This window comes from Eulemur rufifrons, chromosome 18 (genome assembly GCF_041146395.1).
Source record: "Eulemur rufifrons isolate Redbay chromosome 18, OSU_ERuf_1, whole genome shotgun sequence".
NCBI lineage: Eukaryota > Metazoa > Chordata > Mammalia > Primates > Lemuridae > Eulemur > Eulemur rufifrons.
The window spans coordinates 16,669,295-16,696,984 of NC_091000.1; the positions used below are offsets into that span (position 1 = coordinate 16,669,295).

The 27,690-nt window shown below is 34.3% G+C and overlaps 1 protein-coding gene across 2 annotated transcripts in view; it reads left to right on the forward strand.

Moving 5' to 3' along the window:
- Window positions 1-27,690, forward strand: part of BLTP1 (bridge-like lipid transfer protein family member 1) — a 173,497-nt gene that overhangs the window by 37,481 nt on the left and 108,326 nt on the right. For both annotated transcript variants that reach the window (XM_069493730.1, XM_069493731.1), the window contains 13 exons: window positions 861-952; window positions 2,211-2,328; window positions 6,689-6,844; window positions 7,115-7,212; window positions 8,472-8,650; window positions 8,806-8,912; window positions 9,913-10,121; window positions 16,933-17,160; window positions 17,977-18,114; window positions 21,891-22,070; window positions 24,086-24,214; window positions 26,306-26,425; window positions 27,122-27,402. In XM_069493730.1, coding sequence (XP_069349831.1) covers window positions 861-952; window positions 2,211-2,328; window positions 6,689-6,844; window positions 7,115-7,212; window positions 8,472-8,650; window positions 8,806-8,912; window positions 9,913-10,121; window positions 16,933-17,160; window positions 17,977-18,114; window positions 21,891-22,070; window positions 24,086-24,214; window positions 26,306-26,425; window positions 27,122-27,402 — 2,035 coding nt within the window. The remainder of the gene's footprint in view (window positions 1-860; window positions 953-2,210; window positions 2,329-6,688; window positions 6,845-7,114; window positions 7,213-8,471; window positions 8,651-8,805; window positions 8,913-9,912; window positions 10,122-16,932; window positions 17,161-17,976; window positions 18,115-21,890; window positions 22,071-24,085; window positions 24,215-26,305; window positions 26,426-27,121; window positions 27,403-27,690) is intronic.

Genomic DNA, 27,690 nt, shown 5'->3' on the forward strand with positions numbered 1-27,690 from the left:
ATGTCTGGCTAATTTTTCTACTTTTTTTTTTTTTTAGTAGAGACGGGGTCTCACTATGTTACTCAGGCTGGTTTTGAACTCCTGACCTCAAGTGATCCTTCCACCTTAGCCTCCCAAAGTACTGGGATTACAGGTATAAGCCACCATGACCGGCCCCTTTTCAGGTTCTTGGAGATAAAGGTTAGGTGGCTTTAAGGTGATTGTCTGAAGGGAAAAATGGACTTAGGTCTCAGGCAAGAACAATATATAACTCAACGAATAAATGTAAAACAACTTTTTTTTAGAGATTCAGGTATTTGAAAAAAAATGCCCACAGCAGGATCCATGTGGAACTACCCTGTAATAATGACCATAGAAGTAGTGTTGATGGAAGGAGGCCTCATCAGGAAGGGCAGTGTAATACTCTAAACTTTTCTGCTTTTGTTGAGAATGGGCTATATTGTTGGGAAACTGTCATTACATGAGGGCTAGATATTGTTTAGTAAGTGTTATTATATAGGGAGTAGTTGAAAATGATGAAAATATGTACCCTTGAGTCAGTGGAAGAAGAAAAGATATGGGAGTTATCTTAATTAAGTTTCTCTATCTCTTAGGGAATAGGCTTGTAGTTTTGTATGGGAAAGAAGAATCAGGGTAGATGTTATGTGGAGTTGGAACTTTCTTCCTTCAGAGGTATACAAAATGAGAAGGATCACTTACTAGGCTAGCAAGTTCCCTGTCATTGAGGTGTATTTAAATGGTGACTGATCATTTTCCAAAGATTCCTTCTTTGGGTGGTGGTAGGAGTTGCTTCCAGTCCAAAGATTTTTAATTGTGTAATTTTTTTTCTCGTTCTTAATTTTTGTGTTTTTATTTATTAGGTTACACCCCTGCAATTAAAGGACAGCTCTTACATGTTGATGCCACTACCAGCATGCAATATCGGACCCTTTTAGAAGCAGAAATGTTAGCAGTAAGTGTGCAGAATATAATGATAAGCATACTTGTATGAAATACAAATCTGGTTTTAATTTTCTAATGTAAAATTTAAATAACCATGAAATCATTGAATGGTCCATCTTCTAGTTCAAGGACCAGTAAGTGCTCTTGACCCTATGTTTGGGAAGAGGAAGTGCATTCCCAGTGTATGGACTCCTTTGGCATCTCTCTGTTGCTCTGCTTCCAGTATGGGGGAAGTGAATAAAAGGCAATGATACATATGTTTTTGGCCTTTAAGAAGTTGTTTTTAAACTTCTTTATATAGCTAGACTAAATCTCTTCTAAGTTGTAAATAAGATAATTCTTTACTGTATGTTTTCCAGCCCCATTGGATTCTTTCTCAGGGCTTAAATAATTTGATTTATTGTGCCTTTAACTTGATGAATAAGGTAAAAGAAAGAAAATCTTATTGATATCCTGGATTACTCCATATTTGAAGCAGAAACAATATAGAAATGCCCACGATTGAAATTACAGATTGAGGACTCAGCAATAATCAGGCAGATTATTATTGTTACTTTTTTTTATCAGGGACAACAACAATAATAGTAACAAAAGCCATTATGTAGAATGGTTGATATTTAGAGAAGATTCTTTTATATAAGATGGTGCCAGAAGGTCCTTAATTACTTGTCTTAAGCAAGCATCTTACACATGACATATATGAAAATGAGGAAAATTTTTCCATTACCAAGAATACATAGAATACCATAAATGTATATTAAACTGGCATATTCAGCATTTTAGTGAATTCTTGAGCTATTGCTGATAAATAGTGCTGTGCAATGTGCAATTCTTAGGCAGGCAGTTTTTGCCTTTGCAGAAATGCCAAACTTTGCAGAACTACTAATGTCACTTTGTGTGATAGTACACATTGCAATCTATCTTCCCTTATCCTGAGCTTCTCACTTAACAGATGAGGCTTAAGGAGAAATTAGGGATGTTGGTTGTTACTCCATTAGTTTAGTTGAACTGCAGTGTCAACACTGTAGTCTAATTTGTTGTTTTCAGAGTCTTTTGACTACATCATGGCTTAATATTTCAAGGAGCTGGATGTAGCCATGGATATTGACCTTCAGCCACATACTGAAATCTCAAAGAGACCTTCTGTTCAGCTCAGTAGGAAAATAAGTTTTAATTACTCACCAGTATGTATGACTTCATTTCTAATGCTATTCACACAATGTCTTATTTTAAGCTCTAACATTGTTACTTAACATTTGTTTTGCAAGTTCCACATCAATGCCAGTTACCCCCGAATATGGAACATGCCACAGACATGGCAGTGTGAATTAGAGGTTTATAAAGCCACCTACCATTTCATCTTTGCACAGAAGAACTTCTTTACAGGTAATTTTCTAATGATTATAAATATAGTGAGATTTATCTCAGTGAACTTATATTCAATACATTTTGCTTTTAAATTCAACAAAGGATTTGATGACATGATTTATATCTTCTTACTTTTACACTTCATTTTGGGATGAGGATATCAAAGAGAAAATTTAAATATAGGCATTTTATGTTCTAAGCCAAACAAGGAAAATATAACCCCCAGATTGGACTTAGAAGGAAATGAAAGAATTCAATTTAGGCCAGTGCTTTGTATCAGTCTAGTGGGGAGTGAGATGAGGATTATGAATCAATTCCTCTCTCTTCCTGAATTAGGCATCAACATGGCTTCCTTATTTTGTTTTAATTATTGTAATCCACAACACTGTATTAAAATAGCTAAATGTTATTTTTATATTTGGAGTTCGTATTTAATCTTTTCTGTTGCATGGGTAGTTGATTGGTGCTATCACTAGTTGAAAAAAATTCCTTTATTTCTTGCAGCATATTGTGATAGCTGTGCATATTTTGTGGATATAAGAACTTGTATCATTGGTCTGTGAATAGCATAAATGTTACTACATAAAAATAAGTGGCATTCATTGAGCCTTCCTCTAAAAAGTTTAGCCTCATAGAGTTTATCTGATTCGCCAGTGTCAGTGGCCACCTCAGTAGAAACCTAATCTTTGCTTGAATGCTTGCTACATCTATCCATCCATCCATCCATCCATCTGTGCAACAGTCATTTACAAGCATCTAGTCTGTGCTGAGTATTATTAGATATTTGGGGGTATAGTGGTGATTAAGGTATGCATGGATAGTCCTATCCTGGCAATACTACTAGTACAGTGTTGGCTAAATTACCTCACTGTTTAAGCTTTAGTTTTCTTATTGAAATAGGGAAAACTTTTCTACCCTAATTTTGCTATTGCTAGAGTTTTGGCCTTTTAAAATGTCTTTTACTGCAATATGTTCAATTGTAAGATTTTTGTATTTGTCTTCTTGTTTGACTGGGATCCTTATCTTGGGGACTAGATACAGTGCTTCTGCTTTCCCAGTGTTGTAAACTTCCAGACTTGAGTCAGTGTCCCAGTAATAGAAATTTTAACAGAGTCCCTGGCAAGTTAAGCTTTTGCTAGTGAAGCTGAGCTTTGATTGAGCACTTCTCACTTGACATTTATGGAAAAAAATAATAGCTAAAACTTAACAGTGTGTATTCAGTATCACATCAAAAAAAATTATCCACCATGACCAAGTGGTGGGCTTCATCCCAGGAATGCAAGGATGGTTCAACATATGTAAATCTATAAATGTAATTCACCACATAAACAGAAGCAAAACAAAGATCATATGATCATCTCAATACATGCAGAAAATACATTTGCCAAAATTCAGCACCTTTTTATGATAAAAACTCTTAACAGAATAGGCATAGATGGAACATATCTCAAAATTACAAAGCCATATATCATACCAAACACAGCCAGCATCATACTGAATGAGGAAAAGTTGAAAGCATTCCCACTCAGAACAGGACCAAGACAAGGATGCTCACTACCACTATTTCTATTCAGCATAGTGCTGAAAGTCCTAGCCAGAGCAATCAGACAAGAGAAGGAAATTAAGGGTATATAAACGGGTAAGGAGGAGGTCAAATTATCGCTCTTTGTTGATATGATCTTATATCTAGAAAACCCCAACGATTCCACCAAGAGACTCCTGGAATTGATAAATAAGTTCAGCAAAGGCTGAAGTTTCAAAATCAATGGACACAAGTCAGTAACATTCCTATACACCAACAGTCAAGCTGAGAATCAAATCAAAGACTCAATTCTTTTTACAGGAGCTACAAAGAAAATAAAGTACCCAGGAATATATTTAACCAAGGAGATGAACAATCTCTGCAAAGAGAGCTATTAATTACTAAGGAAGGAAATTGTAGATTATGTAAACAAATGGAAAAACATCATGCTTATGGGTTGGCACAATCAACATTGTTAAAATGTCCGTGTTTCCCAAAGTGATTTACAGATTCAATGCAATCCCCATCAAAATAGTAATGCCATTTTTTTGTACATCTAGAAAAAATAATTCTCTGCTTTGTTTGGAACCAGCAAAGAACCTGAATAGCCAAAGCAACCTTAAGCAAAAGAAACAAATCTGGAGGCATCACTTTACCAGATTTTGAGCTATACTACAGGGCCATAGTAACCAAAACAGCATGGTACTGGCACAAAAATAGGAACATAGACCAGTGGAACAGAACAGGAAACCCAGATCTAAAATCATCCATGTATTGCCATCTGATCTTTGACAAAGTAGACGGTAATATACAATGGGGGAAAGAATCCCTATTCAGTAGGTGGTGCTGGGAAAATTGCACATCCACATGTAGAAAATTGAAACAGGATCTATATCTCTCACCACTCACATAAATTAATTCAAGATGGATAACAGACTTAAACCTAAGGCATCAAACTATAAGAATTTTAGAAGAAAATGTTGGAAAAACTCTTCTAGATAAAGACTTAGGCAAAAAATTTATGAAGAAGACCCCAAGGGCAATCGCAGCAGCAACAAAAATAAATAAAATGAGACTTGACTAAGTTAAAAAGCTTCTGCATAGCCAAGGAAACAATCAGCAGAGAAAATAGACGACCTGCAGAATGGGAGAAAATATTCAATACCCTACATATGATAAAGGGCCGATAACCAGAATCTACAAAGAACTTGAGCAAATTGGCAAGAACAGATCAAACAACCTCATTAAAAAGTGGGCAAAAGACATGAACAGAAGCTTTTCAAATGAAGATATACTCATTAATAGCCAATAAGTATATGAAAAAATGCTCAATATCACTAATCATCAGAGAAATGCAAATCAAAACCACAATGAGATATCACCTAACCCCACTGAGAATGGCTCTTATCAAAATGTCCCAAAACAATAGATGCTAGTGTGGATGTGGAGAGAAGGGAACACTTATACATTGTTGGTGGGACTACAGACTAGTGCAACTTCTATGGGAAATAGTATGGAGAGTCCCCAAAGAACTAAAAGTAAACCTACCATTTGATCCCACAATCCCACTACTGGGTGTTTACCCAAAAGAAAAAAAAGCCATTTTCTGAAAAAGACACTTGCTCTGGAATGTTTATTGCAGCACAGTGCACAATTACAAAGATGTGGAATCAACCCAAGTGCCCATCAATTCATGAGTGGATCAATAAAATGTGGTACATGTATACCATGGAGTAGTCCTCAGCCATAAAGAATGAATTAATTCCTTTTGCAACAATCTGGATGGAACTGGACACCATCCTCCTAAGTGAATTATCGCATGAATGTAAAAACAACTGCCACATGTACTCACTATTAAGTTGGAACTAACTGGTCAGCACTCATATGCACAGATGGAGGTAAAACTCAATGGAAATCATGCAGGTGGGATGGGAGAGGTGAGGATGGGTGAAACCATACCTAACCTGCACAATGTATACTACCTGGGTGATGGACACACTTATAACTTAAAAGGAAAATTCAATGAAAGATGCCATTTTTTATTTATTAAATATCAAAACAAACCAAAAACCAGAGAGATAGGTAGAAAGGAATATAATGCAGGAGAGGGTACAATGAAATAAATAGGCAAACATACATTTCTGGTTGGAGTGGAAATAGATTCAGCTCTCCTGGAAAGCAATTCTGTAATTTATGATAGCCTTGAAAAAATTCCTAAATTTGAACCCAACAATTCTGCTTCAGGAATCTCTACTAACAAAGTAATCCTGAATATGTAAAATATCTTGTACAAAAATATACGGTACATGGTAATATTGTATATAACACAAAAATTTGGGAAGAGGCTACATATCCAACTATGCCAAATGGTCAGGTATCCTTGTTAGTATAGTGTGAAGAAAAAGGAAAGAAAACAGTTAAGTAAATGCTGGAAATCTCTTTAATGAACTATTATACAAAATTTATGTAAATATGTATGAAATAATATGGAAAAATATTATATTTGAGTTCAATGAAAAAAGCAACACATAAAACATGTACATACGGGATAGAAAAATAACTAGGGGAAATGTATCCACAATCTTGGTTATTTGTGTAGTAGAATATCAGGTGATTTTTTTTCTCTTGTCTTCTTAAATTTTGCGAAAAAAATAATATATAAATTTATTTTGATTTGGAACTATGGTAAGCATCTGTTTACTGTCAAATTATTTAACTACATCTTAGTCATCTTATTTCAGTATAAAATTTATTTACAAAAGGAAAATTAATTCCTGACCGATATTAGAATCTGTGTATTTTGTCTTCTGAATTTCAGTTAACTTTACTTTCTGTCCCCTACCCCAACAATTTTAGATTTAATTCAAGACTGGTCTAGTGATAGTGCTCCAGACATTTTTTCATTCGTTCCATATACATGGAATTTTAAAATCATGTTTCATCAATTTGAAATGATATGGGCTGCTAATCAACATAATTGGATTGACTGTTCCACTAAACAACAGGAAAATGGTAAGAAATTTTTAAAAATTAGTTTAAGTACTCTCATTAAAACAAATACCAACAAAGAAAATTAGTATTGATTTTATAGTTTTAATAGATACTAGTAGTGATTTTTTTTCCTCGTTATCTTGTGAGACTGTCAGAGAACTATTTCAGTTTTATTAGACTAACCATGTTGCCTTCAATTTAATTTTGTGTCGGTGTGCATTCTAGACAATTTTATGATTTAAACGTTACTGGCGTTAAACTTAATTTACTTTTTCTTCTTTTTTTTTGTAGTATATCTGGCTGCCTGTGGGGAAACATTAAACATTGATTTTTCTTTGCCTTTTACGGACTTTGTTCCAGCGACATGTAATACCAGGTTCTCTTTAAGAGTATGTATAATTGGATTCATTGTTTATTCCACAAGGTTTATTAGTATTAAGTTTGATTTCCCAAAGCTTATCTTTGCTCTTCTCTGGCTAGCCCATTGCCACCCAAAAGTATTTTTTCTTTTCTCTAACATTCACTAGCTTTAGTGTCCCAAAGTTCTTGCTGTGTCCACTGTGTAATTAACTACCTCTACGAAATTGGGCAATTACAAAAAAATCCCTGAGCTGATTATTTTCTTAGAGCTTATTTCTGATCTCTGTGGCTGTTTTATATATTAAGAACCCTTTCTAGCTCTAATGTGTACTACTACTTCTATGAACTAATTTTATACTTTCCTATATTTGATTCAAGGAATAGCCAAAAACATCTTTTTTTTTTTTTTTTTTTTCCTTTCTGAAAGCCAGCTCTTGTGTACTTCTGAGCTCAAAATTCTGCAGAACACCTAATTGTAGGGTATGGGGAATCAGTAGTAATTGTAGTATTAATGGTGGTTATGGTGGTAAAACACCAACAGTAATAGGAGCAGCTAACACCTATTAAACAATTTTTGTGTGCTAGATAGACACTGTTCTCTCCCTTCTGTGTAGTAATTCGTTTAATTCTCAGAACAACCTTCTTGAGGTAGTTAGAATTGTATTTATAGATTAGAAAACTGAGGAACAGAGTTTATGTAACTTGTCATGTAGCTAGTCCGTTGCTGGACAGTAGAGCTTAGGGCTCTGTTCTTTTAACTCTACTGTGCTGCCTTAGGCATCAAGATGAACAAAGAATAGAAGATCCATAAGGAAAAAAATGAAAGCAAATGAAGATCCTTTGATATGCCAATTCTGAATTAGTAAAAGCCAGTTGAGGAAACAAGACTTCGTAGAGTTAAAGGAAACAATACTATTTTAGAAATTAATAAAAATACAGAATACATTCCACCTGAACTTATAGTCAATTTTTTAAAAATTGACTTTCATATGAAATTTCTATGGATACACATGGAAGATAATCTTTTCACTGCTATGTGAAAACTATGCTGTTTCTTTTCCTGATTTTTTTCCCTTTATTTTTCAATCCAAATTTAGTTTTAGTCAATGTAACATCTTACTCCAGTTACTTAACTGACTATTCAATGTAAAATCTGCTATTTAAAATTTGCTTATTTTCTCTTACATTTATTCTCAAGGTTGGTGTAGATAGGTTTGGCTGTAAATAGTAACCTAACATATTTGTGCATCAATTTTATTACTTTGGATCATTATAAATTATTTTTTAGGGAGAAGATGTTGATCTTCATTTGTTTCTACCAGATTGCCACCCTAGTAAATATTCCTTATTTATGCTGGTAAAGAATTGCCACCCAAATAAGATGATTCATGATGCTGGTATTCCTGCTGAGTGTCAAAGTGGCCAGAAAACAGTTAAACCAAAATGGCGCAACATTACCCAGGAAAAGTGAGTACATAAACTTAGTGACCTAAGTGTTTTGTGTTTATGAATGGATAAATTATTGTTCTTTCAAAAACTAATTTTATTATCTTAACTTGTATCTGTATACAATTATAGGAATAAATGTCTGACTAGAAACTTTGTTTTTTTATTTTTCAAAGGGCTGGTTGGGTTGAATGCTGGACTGTCCCGAGTGTCATGCTTACAATTGATTATACATGGCATCCAATTTATCCACAAAAAGCAGATGAACAGCTGAAACAATCATGTAAGTGTTTTTATGTAATATGTACTTTCAAACAGCTGCTGTTTTGATTGATAATCACCAAAGATACAAAGAAGGAAATAAAAAAACTTTTTAGAACTGCATTTATTCTTATGACATAATAATATAAATTTATAATCTTTTAAATATTTTAGAATAATTATAGCTAACTTTTGAACATTTACTATGTATCAATATTGGGCCAAGCAGTTTCCTGGTTTCCCTTATATATCATTTAATCCTTACAACAGCTCTATGAGATAGATATTATTCTCATCTTAGAGTTGAGAAAATATGCTCAGAGAAGGTAGGTAGTTTTCTCAAGGTCTGCCAAACTAAAAGCAGCAGAGCTTGAATATGAAACAAGGTGTATGTGAATCCATAAATTTGAGGTGCCTGATTATGTGAAATATTAGTTTCTTTAGTGCATTAGACAACTATCACATAATTTATAGTTTCCTGAAGGTAATTTACCTTATTACCTGTGTCTTAAAAGGAGTTAGAATCAAGTGATTTTTTTTTTTTTTTTTTTTTTTTTTTTTGGTATTTTTCCGGTGAGTTAAGTTTCAGAGAATAGTTTCTGCAGTTCTTAATGTGTATGGTGGCTTGATGATGTCACACTGTATTTGAGTAGCTATTTATGTGAAAACAACTTTGTTGTTGAAATGCCCAAGTAGAGTTAAGGTTTAGTTGTGACCCAAATTTATATTGCAGGGACTCAATGAGAGTGTTGCTTATGTTAACAGGAACTTTTCACTGATTCTATGCAATCTGATTTATGTATATCTTTCCATATTTCAATGAGGTCTATTCCTTGCTTTCTTAATTATTCTTAATTCTTTGCTTTCAGGTCTGCTTTCACTTTATACACTTATGTAAGGATTAATTGATTTCTTATTTGCAAGATAAAATTTTTTAGTGAATACTTCCTTGAAGAACATCTAAGAAGTCATTTGCTCCCCCTCTCAAACAGTAATGTTTTGTTTCCCTCAATTTATTCCAGTGTCAGAAATGGAAGAAACAATGCTATCTGTATTAAGGCCATCCCAGAAAACATCAGACAGAGTTGTTTCTTCTCCCTCTACTTCTTCACGCCCACCTATTGATCCTTCAGAACTTCCACCAGATAAACTTCATGTAGAAATGGAACTTTCCCCAGATTCTCAGATAACTCTCTATGGACCTCTGTTGAATGCCTTTTTATGTATAAAGGTATGACTTTGAAAAGAACTTACACCTTTAAACATAGGCAAAGCAGTTAATTAAAAATTGAGACCACTGAAATAGCTAGTTGGATGATTTGAAGGGTTGAGGATATATGATGTATGGTGATGGGACCTGGGGTGCTAGACTCAATTACAAAACTGTATATTAAAAATAGTACTTTTCAGTTCAGCATTTTTTTTCTGCATTTATTATATATAGGAATGGTGCTAACTGCTGGAGATAAAGATGATATAGCATCTCTTCTCAAGTAGATAAGCTAGGGTAATAGCTAGAAGGATAGATACGTACAAATTTTAACACATTTTAATTAATGCAGCAATAGAAGTACTTGTTATCTGAGAATAATTGGTACCAGGAAAAGTATATTTCAAGTGAACCCATTAAAAACAGGAAAATTTTATGATAAATAATGGACAAAGATTTGTTTGTAGTTTTATTTAAAAAATTGGTTTCCATCTTAATTTCCTCCTTAACGTAATAATCTTTCAGCAGAAGGTTGTTTAGTTTCCATGACTTTGTGTAGAGATGAGAGTTTGTGTTGGAGTCAATTTCTAATTTTATTCCACTGTGGTCTGCGAAGATGCATGGTATAAATTTCTATTTTTTTTAAATTTGTTGAGACATGCTTTGTGGCTTAGGATATGGTCAATCTCAGAGAATGTCCCATGAGCTAATGAGAAAAACGTATATTCAGTGCTTTTTGGGTAGAACGTTCCGTAAATGTCAGTCATACCCATTTGTTCTAGAGTTCTGTTTAAGTCCATTGTTTCTTTGTTTATTTTCTGTGTGGAGGATCTGTCCTGTTCTGTCAGAGGCGTGTTGAAGTCCCTGGCTATTGTGGTGCTGCTGTTTATCATTTTGTTTAGTTCAAGTAGGATTTGCTTTATGAATCTGGACGCTCCCATGTTCGGTGCACAGATATGTAGAATTGTTGTGTCATTACTTTTGTTGATTTGAGGACTAAGTTATCTGATATGAGAGCTGCTCTACCAGCTCTCTTTTGCTTTCTATTTGTGTGGAATATTTTTTTCCATCCCTTCACCTTGAGTCTAATTGAGTCCTTATGTGTTAGATGTGTTTCCTGAAGACAGCAGATTCTTGGCTTGTGTATATTTATCCATTCTGCCAGCCTATGTCTCTTCAGTGGGCAATTCAAGCCATTCACATTTATTGAAGGAATTGATAAGTGGTGTGGATTTTTGTTTATCCTGTTGAGTAGAACTTTGTTGCTTAGTGTCTTGAGCCATGTGGTATCTGGCCTTTGACCTTTAGCTTTTGGATCATTTTACACTGGTGAGTGTCTGTTGTGCTGATCCGTGTGTAATGCTGTTCTGAGTACTTCTTGCAGGCAAGATCTTGTTTTGACAAATATCCTCAGTGTTTGCTTGTCTGAGAAAGACTTTATTTCCTCCTCATAAATGAAACTTAGTTTTTCAGGTACAAAATTCTAGGCTGGACATTATTCTGTTTGAGAAGACTGAGAATGGATCTTCAGTCCTTTCTGGCTTCTAAGGTCTCAGTTGAGAAGTCTACAGTTAGTATGATGGGTTTTGCTTTGTATGTTACCTGCTGCTGTCATCTTACATCTCATAGGAGGGTCTCTTTTGTGTTTATTTCAGCCAGTCTAATGACAATGTGTCATTGTGTTTTTCCTCTTTGTGATGAATCTCCCAGGAGTCTTTTGAGCTTCTTATACCTGGATATCTAGATTTCTAGCAGGGCCAGGGAAATTTTCCTCAATTATTTCCTCAAATAAATTATCCAACCCTTGTGTATTTTCTTCTTCACTTTCATGGATGCTTGTAATTCTTACTTTAGGCCTCTTCACATAATCCCGTATTTCTTGTAGGCTTTGTGCTTTTATTTCCCTGCTCTATGTCTGCGATTGACTTGTTGAATTGAAAGCTCTGAGATTCTTCCTTCTGCTTGATCTAACCTATTCTTAAGATTTTTCCACTGTGCTTTGTAATTCTTTGAATGAATTTTTCACTCCTTGAACTTCTGCTTTATTTTTCTTTAATATTTCAATTTCTTTAGTGAATTTTTCATTCATTTCTTTCATTCCTTTTGTGGTTTCTTTGTGTTGGGTTTCCATTTTGTCTTGCATTTCATTGAGCTTCCTTCCAATCCATGTTCAGAAATCTTCATCTGTCATTTTGATATTCTGATTTTGGTTGGTATGCGTTGCTAGAGAGCTTTTGTTCCCATTCGGGGGTGTCCTTTGGCTGTGATTCTTCATACTTCCAGAGTTCTCTGTTGATTCCTTCCCATCTGGAGCAGCTCTTGCTTCTTACCTTTGGATTTTCTTTTGTTTAGATAATGACAGGGCCAGTTTAATGTCTGAGACACTAGATGGTGGTGGTGGGTGAGAATCAACCACGCCCTATATGATGAGTCAGTAAATGCAGTGAAAGGGTGTACAAATTGACATCCCTGTCAGAAGGTGGTGTTTGCCAGGAGGAACAAGCTGCAGGGTTGTTTTTGGGTCCTGTGACCAGCTCTAGTTCCTCAGGAGACTGCACTCTAGTGCCCCAGGTGGTGGGTGGGTCCTGGAACTTCCAGGTGTGTCTTTACTCTCCACCTCAGCAGGGGTGGGTGGAGGAGTGAGGCTGGGTGGGGCTTGGTTGGGTGAGCCTGCCCTCAAGCTCCACAAATGCTTTTAGCAAGGGTCAAAGGTCTGTTCCCTGCTCTGGGCAAAGCTGCCAAGGAGGGGCTGAAGTGGCCCCACTCAACCAAAAAATCTGTGTGTGTAGTGTGGAGCAGGCCTCGCTCCTTTCCACCCTACCCTATTCCACACTTTCTCCTGGACTTCTGTAGCAGGGAGGACCTCAAGCCAGCCAAGCTCCCCAATGTCTGTGATGTAGGCTGGGAAATTCCTTGCTCAGAATCCTGGCCTGAGCTGGGAGTGTGGCCTTCCCATGGTAGCAGGGGTTCCCCACAAGCATGCTGCAGCTAGGACCCGTTCTGCACTCTCACCCCTGATCTGCCTCTGCAGGCACCCACACATTGCAAGACTAATTCACAAATATCCCCTCTGTGCCCCCAGGCAATTTGATCAAGACCTGGGTATACAGGATCTGGCCTGTGAGTCTGTCCCCTGGGTCCCAGAGGTCAAACCCTGACCATGCCAGGAAGAAGCATACTGGGCCCAAGTCTCTCTCATTCCATCTCACTAGGATTCAGTGTCCCTCCACCTTGGGGTGTGTCCTGCTCTGCTGGAGTCACTGGGCAGGCAGCACCAGGGAGGGCCAGCAGTTAGGGAGTTTACAGTTTGAGCACCCCTCTGTCTGCTGCAGGACCCCAAAAGGAAAGGTCATGTCATATAATGTCATACACAATGACTATATATGTGAAAAAGAAAAATGAGGGAATGTGAAAGTTCATGTAACTGAGATTGTGTTTCCTTCGATATAAAAATTAAACATTAAGAAATTATAAAGGATAAATTGGGAAAAAAAGTCACTGCATATTTGTTTGGCTGTATATGAAAAACTGATTTTCAAGATCCACAAAAGAAACTGGGCCTGGCATTATCATTGTAATGAATTCTAAGAAGAAAATATACTGAACATGCATTAAAATTTATTAGGACAATTTATGGAAATGAGAGGTTTTATGCCAATTTAGACAACATAGCAGCTCTAAGTATTAGCCCAAAGTCATCTCAGTTATATTAAAAAACTTTGTCATTCCTTTTGTTGTGGATATAAGGTTGGATAGCAATACCACGTATATTGCTTTTCTGAATTGACTTCTTTTAGTCTTATTACATTTTTTGCTAATGGAAGAAAAGAAATCTTACTCTTCACAATGACAGCATGTCAGTGGTAACAAATAGTAACTGTGGATTCAGGGTATATATGGCATAAGTGCCTTTCTTATTAAAAATTAGTTTTAATAGTCTTGGACAGAAATCTGACTATTTTCCTTTTTTTTAAAAAAAAAAGTAATTTTGAAAACAGTACTTGGAGGCTTTTTTCCTGCTTCTGTGATTTTATTAGCTATCCTCTTGTAACCTATTGTTAATTCTTTTTTTTTTTTTTTTTTTGATAAATGAGTATCGCTGGATAACTATGAATTTTTACCTGGGAAAAACATGGCAGTCTCCTGTTACTTGAGGAAGGTTCCTTGGCACTCACATAACAAAATATCTTTATGAAAATAAAATTTCAGAGCTTTTTAAGTAAATTGAAAGTATAGTTTATCATTCTTAAATTCGAGCATGCTGCAGCCTTGACAAAGGAACACGGTTTCCCTGTTCTGTAAGAAAATAATTTTTTTCTAGGGTTGTTTAGAATTTATTTAAAAGATAATTTAAGTTTGCATGCCACCTACCATAAAATGGAAATGGAAGTTTTATTTATATTTGTGTACATTCATTAATCTTAAAGTACCATAAAAGTTTGCCATAATGTATTACCACTTGCCTTATACTTTGGTCAACTGTTTGGTAATTTTTTTTTTAGTGACTCTTTAAGAAATTAACTCCTACAGATTTGGAATTCACATATTTAAAAAACAAAACTTAAATAACACACCCAGCATTAGACATTTAACATTAGGCTAGATTTTTTTTAAACGAGTTACAATTTTAAAAGTACATTTTGTTGATAATATTCAATAGGTGCAAATGTGTTAACTCATAAAAGACTCCTAGTGTTTTATAACTACTTAAAAACATAGTCACTGACATATTTAATAGAAACTGGCAAATGTCCTCTACTATGTTGGTCATTCAGTGTTTTCTAAAGGATTCGATGTGAATTATTTGTTTCAGATAATTAAATGGAGATTGGTTGGTTTAGTAGGAAATTGAACATTGGACCCCAGAGAATCTTTTCTCTCTTAATTATAGTAATCTACAGGAATATGCATTTGTTTTGAGATTTAAAATTGTAAGAGACTACAAGAGAATTTTTTTAAAATAAGAGATCTGTAGGCTAGGATTGTAAAAAATTAGCTAAAATAAGTGCTGGTAAATGTTTTGTGGTACATTGTAGTGTGTTGAAACTTAATAAATATAAACAGTATATGTTGACTCCTTAGATCTGCTGTTTAGAGGGAAGGTGGGGCAGAGGTGATTGTGTCTGGATGCTATTTGTAAATAAAATCACCAAGAAATTTTTACACTTTACATTTAACTCTGGGCTCCGTGCCTACTGTAAACCTCCTGAACCAGTCTCCATGACTGGGATGGCATGTATATTTTGAAAAGGCTTCTCAAATGATCTAAGAGAGTACTATTGCTATGAATAACTTTAGGTTTTTAATGTATATCAAGCTCAAGTAGACATTTATGTTTAGTTTTAAAAATTTAATGTTGGTATTTAGCATTTACTTTTTATTTATTTATGTTATTTATTTACCTTTATATTTATACTTAAATTTGTTTATGGATTCATTATTATAAGGACAGTTATCAAGATTTCAAGCAAGTTTCATGTTGCATCTGTATTATTAATATTTAGAGGTAGAGAATAGAAGGAAAAGCACTGGTTTTGTGAGTTTGTAGATCTGGGATTTTAACAATTAGTCCTCCCACTAATTAACAGTGTGATTTTAGGCCCTTCAACATCCCTTCCTGTGAAAAGATATTATGGCCGGATGTTCATAAACCTAGCCAGAAAATAAATTTGTCAGTAAACAAACTGCAGAATTTACCAAAATACGTGGTTCAACTATTTAACAGATAGTAACAATGTTAACAGTAGTTAACTTTTGTTTAGTACTGAGAGATCAAATAGGTAAAATTTAAATTCAGAATCAATGGGAAGGCAGAAGAATTTAAATTAAAATTAAATTTAAATTCTGATACAAAAGAAATTAGAATATTAACAATTGAAATACTTAAAAAACAAGACAAACTATTAAAAGGAAGTTTTTTTCATAACTGTTCATAGCATATGCTTTCATTAATAAACAAAATTGGATATTTTTATTAAAGCTATTAAGACAGTCCTGATAAATATTACAACAGGAATATGTGACTTATAGTATTTATCTAATTGGATTTAGCCAAATTGATTTTCTATGAATTGATCTGCTTTCCCAAAAGAATGTCCCTGGGTATTGCATCAAAACTCTGAGAGGCAAAGATTGAAAACTGTTGAACTGTACAAACCATCAAAGGTCTCTTTGAGGACCTAACGTACAAGTTTTGCTCTAATTGAGGTGGTGTCGTGAAGCTTTATTACAAACTTCTGTAACACTATGTGTGTTTTGCTACAGAATATTTATTTGCTAAGCAGCTATGTGTGTACCTTAAATATATATGTAATTTTTTTTTTATTTTAAGGAAATAGACCTGATAGTATTTATTAAATACAATAGGTTAGGGGCCGGGCGAGGTGGCTCACGCCTATAATTCTAGCACTCTGGGAGGCTGAGGTGGGTGGATCATTTGAGCTCAGGAGTTCGAGACCAGCCTGAGCAAAAGCGAGACCCTGTCTCTATTAAAAAAAAAAAAAAAAAAAAAAATAGAAATTATCTGGCCAACTAAAAATATATATAGAAAAAATTAGCCGGGCATGGTGGCGCATGCCTGTAGTCCCAGCTACTCGGGAGGCTGAGGCAGGAGGATTGCTTGAGCCCAGGAGTTTGAGGTTGCTGTGAGCTAGGCTCATGCCACAGCATTCTAGCCTGGGCAACAGAGTGAGACTCTGTCTCAGAGAAAAAAAAAATAAAAATAAATAAATACAATAGGTTAGGGAAATGCATAGTTTACAAATTTAGGACTCATGGTGAAAACCTAATACATATCTCTTGATAGCAGTTTGTTTTTTCTTAATATTTATAGGAAAACTACTTTGGAGAAGATGACATGTATATGGATTTTGAAGAGGTTATTTCAAGTCCTGTTCTGTCATTGTCAACATCATCCAGCTCTGGGTGGACTGCTGTTGGAATGGAAAATGACAAAAAGGAAAATGAAAGTTCAGCCAAGTCAATTCACCCACTTACCTTGCGTCCATGGGATATTACTGTACTTGTTAATTTGTACAAAGTTCATGGGCGTCTTCCCGTTGTAAGTGTTTACATATCAAAATAATCTGGAATATATTATGATATCCATCTAGCACAGGAAACTGTGTATGTGTGTACGCATATAGTACACACTTAGAAAAAAAATTCACATTAAAAAACTTTTATGCTCTTTTACTGTTTTAATTCTAACTTATTTTTCTTCATAATATGATTAATTGATCACTGCTAATTTTACTTTCTGTTTTTCTTCTTTCACTTTAGCTTCTTCTTTGCTGTTCTGTGTAACTACCAGGATGTTGTGTCATGACATTGACATTGAGTTGTTGCATTTATAATTAGCCTGATGGATATTTGAGGACTTTATATTTTCTTAGCTTTTTATCTCCAGACCCCAGACCAGTTTGGGGCCTTGTGGTAGACCTGTTACAGAAAAGTTTCAGGCTTGACCCTGGAGGTTGAATTGTGTGGTTTGGATCCAGCACAGTACCTTGGTTCACTCTAACAATGCCGCTTGGGCCTCTTGGGGCTGACCTGGAATGCGATTATATTGCTCCACGAAGCCAGTGACTTTGGAGCAGGGCCAGATTAGCTGGGGAATAGTGACCCTAGAGCACTGGGCTGCATACTGACTCCATGTCATGTACCTAGTATTGTACAGAGAAGGGTCGCCTCTGGTTGCTTAGTGCAGCTAATGTCCATACTGGAGTACAGAGTAGTTATTTTTGTCAGTAAGCACTGTTTTTTCTTTTGAAAAATCAAATTCTCTTAATCATGATGAATGTAATTTTTAGCTTCATATACTTCCTTACTGTTCACTTTTTCTATATCTTGATTATGGTATTTTGTTTGACTATAGCATGGAACTACTGATGGTCCTGAATGCCCTACAGCTTTCTTGGAAAGACTATGTTTTGAAATGAAAAAAGGATTTAGGGAGACCATGCTCCAACTTATCCTGTCACCCCTGAATGTGTTTGTCAGTGATAACTATCAGGTAATGTGAAAGTGGGATGTGATAGAGACTTAAGAAATTTACTGTTCATATTTATAGAGTCAAAATAATGTGTTAGCTTCTGTGCTTGGAATAAATCGCTCTTTAAATTAGAGACTTTTAATTTAACTGTATTAAGAAGTTTCTGCTTTACGACCCATTTTGAACTCGAATAAGAAAATCGCTCAAATTTGCTTTTGTCTAACATCATTTCCATAGTCTAAAATAAATATGAAGTAAACATCAAGTAATAAGTCATTAGCAAAAAAACATAAAGCGAGAAATGCACATTAAAATGATGTATAACATAACTACATTTAAGAATGTATTCCAATATCAAACAGCAAACTTCAATGCTAAAACTGAAATTACTTTTGCACCAACCTAATATAAGTGGATTTTAATACCAGGCAGAGTAAAATTATAACCAGGAAGATGTATCTGACACTCAAAAATCATCAATGGATGATCATTTATTATGGATTATAGTAGTAACTGATTATCTTATTTAAAATCGCATACTCTCTTTTCACTCTTTCGCCATAGCTGATTATATTTTTCTTCATAGACTTTTATTTTTCATATATGTATGTTTGGCATAGCTGAGATAGTAATAGCTAAAACTTAATATGAGTGAGGCATTGTTTCTGTTTTGACACAGAATGTGTTTTCTGTGTTAAACTTCTATTTTGAAATATATATAGATTCACAGGAAGTTGCAAAGATAGTACAGAAAGATCCTGTGTGCAGCCTTCACCTAGTTTTCACTATGGTATAAATAATTTATGTAATTATAATACGGTATCAAAACAAAGAAATTGACTTTGGTACAATGTGTGTTCATAGTTCTGGGTCATTTTACCATGTGTAGATTCATGCAACCACCACCAAAATGGAGATGCAGAACTATTCTGTCCTCACAGAGATTTTATTTGCATAACACTTTAACTTGCCATAGAAGTCTTAAAAATAACACTTGTCCTTCTCTCTGTAATTAGTGGGTCATTAGAATTGGTTGTTTTTTATTCTGGGAGGCAGGTGTGTGGAGGGGGAACTCGTCTCCTTTTTTCAGTCTACTGAGAAAATTAATAAAGGGAAAAATCTCTTCTTATGAGTGAGTTCTGATAATCTTAGATGAATATTCCTGGTTTCTTTATGATTACCTGGTTGATCTTCAACTTTTATTTATTTTAATCATTACACTTTCCAAAGGTTTTACCAGACATGAAAAACATTTAATTGAGCTCATTATGAAGGTTCACATTAACCCTTATTAAAGAGGTGTGGCAAACTTCTAGATAGACTGAATTAATAAAGTAAGATTTGTTTCGGGATTAGAGAAGGAGTTCATGGGGTGGAGATATCAAGGTGATAGTAGGAGTCTGGTGATATTTTATTTCCTAGATCATTAGCACTGTGTAATTTACCCCAAAGACAAGGTATATATCCTCTTGAAATTTGCTTATTTACTTAACTTGCTTACATTTTATAGTATTGTTATGACTATTCCCCCCAAATTTTTTCTTTGTTTGTCTCTGTACTATCTAATGTTCTTACATGGTAGGAGGCTTCACACTGTGACTACTCCCAGTGCTCAAATCTGGGTCACACACCTGTCGCTACTTATTCCTAGTAGCATTGGTCTTAACTCAAGGCTTCAAGGTGAAGAATCTGAGGTGAAGGATGGATTACTGTGTCCAGCTTATGAAACCACACACTTTTCATTTTGTGGTCATCTTATGTATTAGTTTCATAGGAGTGCTATAGCAAAGTACCATATACTAGGTAGCTTAACAGAAATTTATTCTCTCACAGTTCTGGAAGCTCAAAGTTCTAAATCAAGGTGTTAGCAGGGCTACTTGGTCTCTGAAGGCTATAGGGGAAGATCCTTCCTTGCTGCTTCTTAGCTTCTGGTGGTTGCCAGCAATCCTTGTTATTTTTTGGCTTGCAGATACGTTACTGAAATTGCTGCCTCTGTCTTCAATGCCATTCTTTTTGTGTGTCTGTGTGTCCCAGTTTTTCTCTTTTTATAAGGATGCCAGTCATATTGGATTAGGGCCCACCCTAATTCATTGTAACGTCATCGTAACTTGATTATATAATATCTGCAAAAACCCTATTTCCATAAAAGATCACATTCACAGATTCCAGGGCTTCAAACTTGAACATGCCTTTTTGGGAGATGCAATTCAACCCACAACATGATGCAAACCATAATAAAACTTCAGAGTGTAATCCTTATTGGTGTGCTATGTAGGCTTCATCTTAGGAGGATAGGCCAAGATCCACATGTATTTTTGAACTAAAAAAAAATTCATAAAAAATTTTATACTGAGAATTATTGAATCTCAGTGCCAGAAGAGAACTTTATTGACCATCCTTTCCAATCCCCTCAGATCAAGGGTAAGGAAACTAATGCTTGGGACAGTTAAGTGATTTTATATAAAGTCACACAGCTTGGATGACAATAGAGCTTCTAGAACTATTGTTGTCACTACTTGAAATTTCTTTTTAAAAGCTCCTTGTAAATTAGATTCAGCCCTTATCCTCAAAAATAAAGAATATTTGTCCAAAGATGAGTTAAAAGCAGGGAACACTAACCCTGTGAGATGGCCTACACATGAAGAGGACTACCATAGTAACATTAGGTTGGGAAATATCTGTGAGCTGTCTTAGTGGATACTTATATATTGGAAGCTCTGAGTACACTTGCTGTAAAGAAATCTGTCTAGTCAGCAAAGTCTACTTTTTGTGGTCACTCTGTTAGGTGCAGTGAGATACTTGGTGAACAAGACAGAAATGGTCCTTACCCTAATGAACCTGGTGGAGAAATTAATTAAAGTTAAGATAAATTCAAGTGTAAAACTGCTGCAAGGAGAGATAGGCAGTGCTTTGGTAGCATATAATGGTTCTAGAGGGAAGAACATGATTAGATTTGCATTTTTAAAAGATTTCTGTCATTGTTGGTAGAGTGTGAAGCAGAGAAATGTAATAAGTAAATGCTGGGAAGCCTTACAATGGTCCTGGCAAGAGGTAATGCTATTTGAACCAGGATAACAGCAGTGAAGATGGAAGAAAATCAGTGCATTTGTGAGAGATTGGGACGTAGATTTAACAGAAATTGGTGAGTGATGGGTAGGGCATTTCCAAACTTATGTGATGCTATATTCTTAATGTTCTATGGAACTAGTGTTCCATACCCTTTATTTTTCTGAATATGTGTTAGAAATTTTCTCTTTGAAATGTATGCTGCTTTTTAGTAGTGAGTGTATAATTATTCTCTATAATAGAAAACTATCCTTCTTTTGTTTACACAGTCCTCAGAATCTATGTAGATGTTGACTCCCCCCGCCCCTTAGTTCTTCATTTTATGGTCTTATAAGGATCTTTGTTCTTCTCTTTTCTTTTTAATATTTTAATCTCATGATTCCTAGCTTTCCTACAAAAGATTGGCCTCTCATATTCCCTGTTAGAGTGCTACTGTAGTTTCTTTTTATTCATAGAGGTAGTTACCAATTAGAGATCTGTATACTTTTTAGGACCTAGCTATCTTGCGTTGTAGTTGGGCTCTCATAGATATTGTCACTAAAGAAGCTTAATGTTTTTGGATATACCCTTCTGTGGGTCCAAGGTTGTGTTAGGAGCTTGTGGATTCTGAAGTCTTATTTTCCAGATACCATTATTTTATTATTCATCTCGGGTTTGGGGGGAGATAAGCAGCTAGAAATTATAGTGCAATTTTCTTGTGCTTCTTACATTCTAATTATTACTGTTTTCAGCAGCGACCTCCTGTGGATGAAGTTCTCAGGGAAGGTCACATCAATTTGTCAGGTCTCCAGCTGAGAGCACATGCTATGTTCTCAGCAGAAGGTCTTCCTTTAGGAAGTGATTCCCTAGAATATGCATGGCTAATTGATGTGCAGGCTGGAAGCCTTACAGCTAAGGTCACAACACCACAGGTATGATTTTCAGAGTACTATCTCCTGACTGACTTTCTTTTTCCTTCCTTTACCCACCTTCCCAAGAATAACTTGTGTGCATGTTTGAATGTTCATAGCCTTTCCACTGATGACATTCTGATGGAAGGCATTCTTGTAGTTCGGAATTTTCTTAGCTATAGATGAATCAGAGAAGTTTTACTTTTCTGAACCACTTGCAATTGATGGGTGTACTGTTATGTAGTTCTTTATAATACTTATAAGAATTCAAGACTTTCTTTGGGGAAAGAACTGTTGTAGAAATCAAGTTAATGTATTATTAAAATTATGTTAGTTGGCCCTCCACTGTTGGAATAATCTTCTTTTTCTAGTATATGGAATAATTTTCTAAGAACTTTGCTTTCTCGTATATTTCTTAAGTTGAATTTAAAAGCAGCCCTTAATGGTGCTAATAATTGGGTAGCATAGTTTTTTACTTGTCATGTGCTAAAGCAAGATAATATGATTTGTACCTGCTATTTAGAGATGTGGAGGCTACTTTAAAAGAATAAAAGTGAATTTACTGGTAAGTAAGTCTGGTCTAGAGTGCTAAGAGTATGATCTTTTTGGATAAATTCCCCCTCACCTCCCTGTTCCATATAATCCTGAGAAGGCTCAGAGGCCTTGAAGATTATTTAGTTCTGATTGACTACTGAAGTTTAGTTGAATTGTCATATTATTGTAACATTTCACCTGTTGAGTCATGTATTTATTATAATATGAATGCTTATCTTGGCATTTCAAAAGACTGGAATGTGGTAGAAATGTACATACTCAACTTTGACAAAAAATTACAGAATAGATATGAAATATATAATTTAGATTAGGTAGTAGCAACAAGAAGGTAAATAAAGAATCTAGATACCTTGTATACCTGGAAGAAATTATCAGAGGGCAGCAACAATTAATATTCTAGAAATATGAAAATGAATTGAAAAGAAATATGGAGATGAATGACATCTCAATATAATATTAGAATGTATAATGATTTGTATGAAAATGGGTGAAAATAAATGTATAATGAAATGTATAAAAATGGATGAAAAGAAATAATTGCTCACTGACCTTATAACTTGTAATAAGTTCTCTCTTTATTATCTCCCATTGCCTATCCCTAAGTATACACGTAAAAACTTAAGCGTATAACAAAGCAGCTTGTTTCCTAACAAGGAAATAGAGCCATGCTGATCCTGCAAGACTGGACACAATTCCTTTATTCTAAGGACTACTAGAATCTCATATGTTTATAAATTGCCCTTATAAGATGAAACATTTCTGTCTTCTGCATAGAATATTGGTATCACTGTTTTCATGTGGTGCATGAATCCATAGGTGCTTTTATGTTTATTCCATTTTTGTATGTTTTCGAAGTGAAATTTGTTTTCCAAGAGTTTAAATTATATGTTTCTTTGGAGGGATAATGTCTTGTATACCTATCCCTCAATGTTTTTATTTTTAACAACTCTAATAAATTATACAATTAAGTTTTTTTTTAATTCAAGATTTGAAGAATTAATATATTAAACTTTACATAAATAAAAGTAGTTTAATCTTCAAAATACTTAGTTTTTCAAAAATTACAGCTCAGTATGATAATTAGATACTCAAAAAATTCACAATAAAGTTTGGTTTATTATTAGATAGAGAATTTTAAGTGCTTTTCTATGTGGAGGAATTTAGTTAGCTATGTAAGAGGAAAGATATAACCTTGAATAAAGCTATTTATTTGCTTTTGAAGTTGCTGAAGTGAAAATTTTCAGTTGAAATGATTTTTCATTTTGACAATGCATTTTGTCATTCACAAATTAAAAGTAACACAAACTTATAAATGGTGTGAAGGTAGAAAAATCATTGGCTAACAAGTGGATTATTTAGGAGCAGTTTTAAGGCAGCATTTAGGTTCTTTCAAGCCATGTTAATATTCTTCATAAGCTTTTGAACTCTGAATGCTTGTTTAGAATGCTAACAATATGTCAACCTGTCACTGATATCTGTAGCTGGCATGCCTCTTGGAGTGGGGACAGACATTTGTTTTTCATGTGGTGTGTCGGGAGTATGAACTGGAAAGACCAAAATCAGTAATAATATGTCAGCATGGAATTGATCGTCGGTTCTGTGAATCCAAGGTATGTTAAAAATATATTAGCAGTATTATAAACATTTATGAATTTTTTTAAAAATGAAAGATTGAGATATCAGCTTAAATCAAATGTATGTAGCTGTGAAGAACACTATAGTTCAGTTTTTTTCCAGTTAATAAAATTAGTTTACCAATTTTTAGCCACTTACAACTTGTAAGTAGCTAAAATATGAGGTAATTATTAAAACACATTCACAAATAAATGGAGATATTATAAAACTTATATCTTTTACATTTTTACTGTTAACATTCATGTCTTATTGCATTATCATACTGAGTTGTTGGGATGCAGCTCTATATTTATTTATGTAGAAGATTTAGAAATTGAAGCAAGAGGAAGGTTAAATTCCTTATGTGACATGGTTTGCAGACCACTGTGGGACATACCTGTTCTCCTACAATGTGATTAGCAGTCTGGGCATTTTCCAGGTTTCCTGACTCCAAATCTTGTGTTCTTTAACATTTTACTGCCTTCATTAACACATTAACTGCTGCCATGTGAGTTGTATTTAACTCACACTAGTTTTGACACTGGGGACTCATGAAGCATATATAACTTACATGTCTCTTTACCTTGGGAGCTGTGTGAATTATTTTTCAAGTTGCAAATAACTCAAACACAGAAAATAAAAAATAACAAATTTTTCATTAAATTAGGATTGTTTTGTTTTCGAAGTTTTTATTCTATTTTTGTGATAAAACACCATGTCCCCAAGAAAAAAAAATTTTTCTAGTGTGGCAATGTGTTAAGTGTCATTCCAGTATCTTCACAGGGTTGTAAAAAGTGGATGATAATCCCTAAAATCATGTGCAATGGCAATGAAATGCTGAGTGTTATTATACAATAAATATTCTCCCTTATGAATGAGGTGGTGGGAGCATTTTCACCCTGATTCTGGAATTATGCCGATTTCAGAAATCTTGGAAAACCTGGCAGTTTAAAAAAGGAAAATTAACTTACTCTACAACACAGACATACTTTTGTTAACAGCTTAGTTTTTCTTTCTAGTTCTTTCCTGTACGTGTCTTTCCCTTTTTTTTTGTTCTTTTACTATACAAACTATATTTGTTTGCTATTATAGTACTGTGAATTGAAAGTAACTAATCCTGCTTTTAATTTTATGTGCAAAAATAAAATGTATAACCTATGCTTATTTACTGACAATAAAGGAAACAGCTATAATTGGTGATAAAATTATTTTTTCCTTGTTACAAGCACATTGCCAGGCTCCCCGGAATTAGTTTCTTAGTCATATATGTCAATACCACCAGTGAAGATACAGAACATTTCTATCACCCTAGAAAAGTCCTTTGTGTCTCTTTGTAGTCAGCTTCTACTGTAGACAACCATTGATCTCCAGTCACTTTAGTCTGTTAAGATCTGTTTTTGCCTGAAGAAAATATATTAGTATAAAACATTGACTATACTGCAAGACACCTGTTTTTTTTCTTTTTTTTAAGACACCTGTTTCTAGTTACTGACTGTCACTAATGAGCATTTACATGCTATTGGGCCAGTAATTTACTCAGGCCCGCCATTTCCTCAAGAAATCCATTAAAGTAGGTGATATGTACATTTTTCTTCCAACCTAAACATTACCAAATATATGCTTTATAAATAAAACTAAATTTGTGTAGATTGTCTGGATATCATCATAAAATTTACAGTTGTTATATTAATATGTGTGGGTATGTGTGAAAACAAATGCATGTATGTGTGGTACTTATAAAAAAATCTTACAACTCAAAACTCTTATATAATTCTTATAAACCTGTGACATTGTTTTCTTATCAGTTTATTTTATTCTTTGTGAGTTTCAATAACAAGTTTTATATGTATTCTGTCAATTAGACTTGCTGCTTGCCCCTTTTGAATGAAAATGGTACATGCTTTCTTATTAGTTTTCTAATTGATAACATTTTAAGTGCTGATGATTTCATTTATTATAGAAGAATGAAATTTGATTTTTTAAAAATATATAACCAAGTTTTTTTATTTAAATAAGGAAATTTATTTAACTAGCAAAATAATGAGTTTTTGGTGATGAATTAAATAAATAATCCTTTTTTATTTTAGTTGAGTTGCATTCCTGGGCCTTGTCCAACTTCAGATGATCTGAAATATACAATGACTCGTTTAGCAGTAGATGGAGCTGATATTTATATTGTGGAGCATGGTTGTGCTACAAATATAAAGGTAAGTGTTTTTCTAGGCCAGTATAATTCTTTTTCCTTTTTCTAAACTAAACCTCCATTTCTTGAAATATAATACACATTTATGTTTTATCTCATAAACTACCAAAAAATTTTAAAAGACAGCTTTCTACTTTTTACTCATCCATGTTTTCTTCCAGCATTATATTTTTTAAAGCATACTTTTACCACTTTTTTACTCTAATTGAATTATTAAAACATTGTTTTATGGCAGGGATATAAACTGGTAGATTGCTTTTATGGCTGGGATGTAAACTGGTAGTAGTTTTAAAAGATTTGGTTTTAAATGTCTTTAGGTTTTGTATTAATACATTTGTATTTCCTTCCTGGCTCTTGAAAGCGTTTGTTTGCCACTCTGTTTTATGGGTTGCAATTCAAAATCAAGGCTTATGAAGTTTCTGTGATTTCATTACTTTTCATTTTCCTTTTCCTTTTCTGTTTTTTTAATTGAATGTCTTTTTATTCTGTTAGTACATTTAACTTTTCTATTTTCCCTTTTTTTTCTGTTTTTTATTTTTTCCTTTTCTTTTTTCTTTCCTATTTCTTTTTTTTTTTCCATTCTTTTTCTGCCTATGTTTTAGTATATTTGTAATGATCGCCTATTCTGTAGCTTAGGCTAAGAAGCTACCTAAACATACAGAAATTACAGTTTTGTTTCATTTTCTTCATTTGACTTTAGATGGGTGCAGTTCGGATTGCAAACTGTAATCTCCATAATCCATCTGTTGGGGAAGGAATAAGTGCTGCAATTCAGGATTTTCAAGTGAGACAGTACATTGAGCAATTAAATAATTGCAGAGTTGGACTTCAGCCGGCAGTGCTGCGAAGGGCCTATTGGCTTGAAGCTGGGTCAGCCAATTTAGGACTCATTACCGTTGATATTGCATTAGCTGCTGATCATCATTCTAAACATGAGGCGCAAAGACATTTCTTAGAAACTCATGATGCCAGAACTAAGAGGTAAGTGAAAATTTTAAGAAGGGTGGTAGACTCAGGTTCTTATGACTATTGCTAGATAATTATAGAGGAAATTCTGTAGGAATGCAATAAGAACATTTTAAATAAAGACCTAATGTGATTGTGCTGATGTACCTCAATGAATATAAAAGGACCTGATATTTATGCAAATATACCAAATATCTCATCTCTAACGATGGTGTGGTTGCTGGTAATAACGTTATTTTTTGATGTGTTTCTAAGTCCATGCTATGTATCTCAACAGTGAAACAAGTTTAAATTACTGGTCCC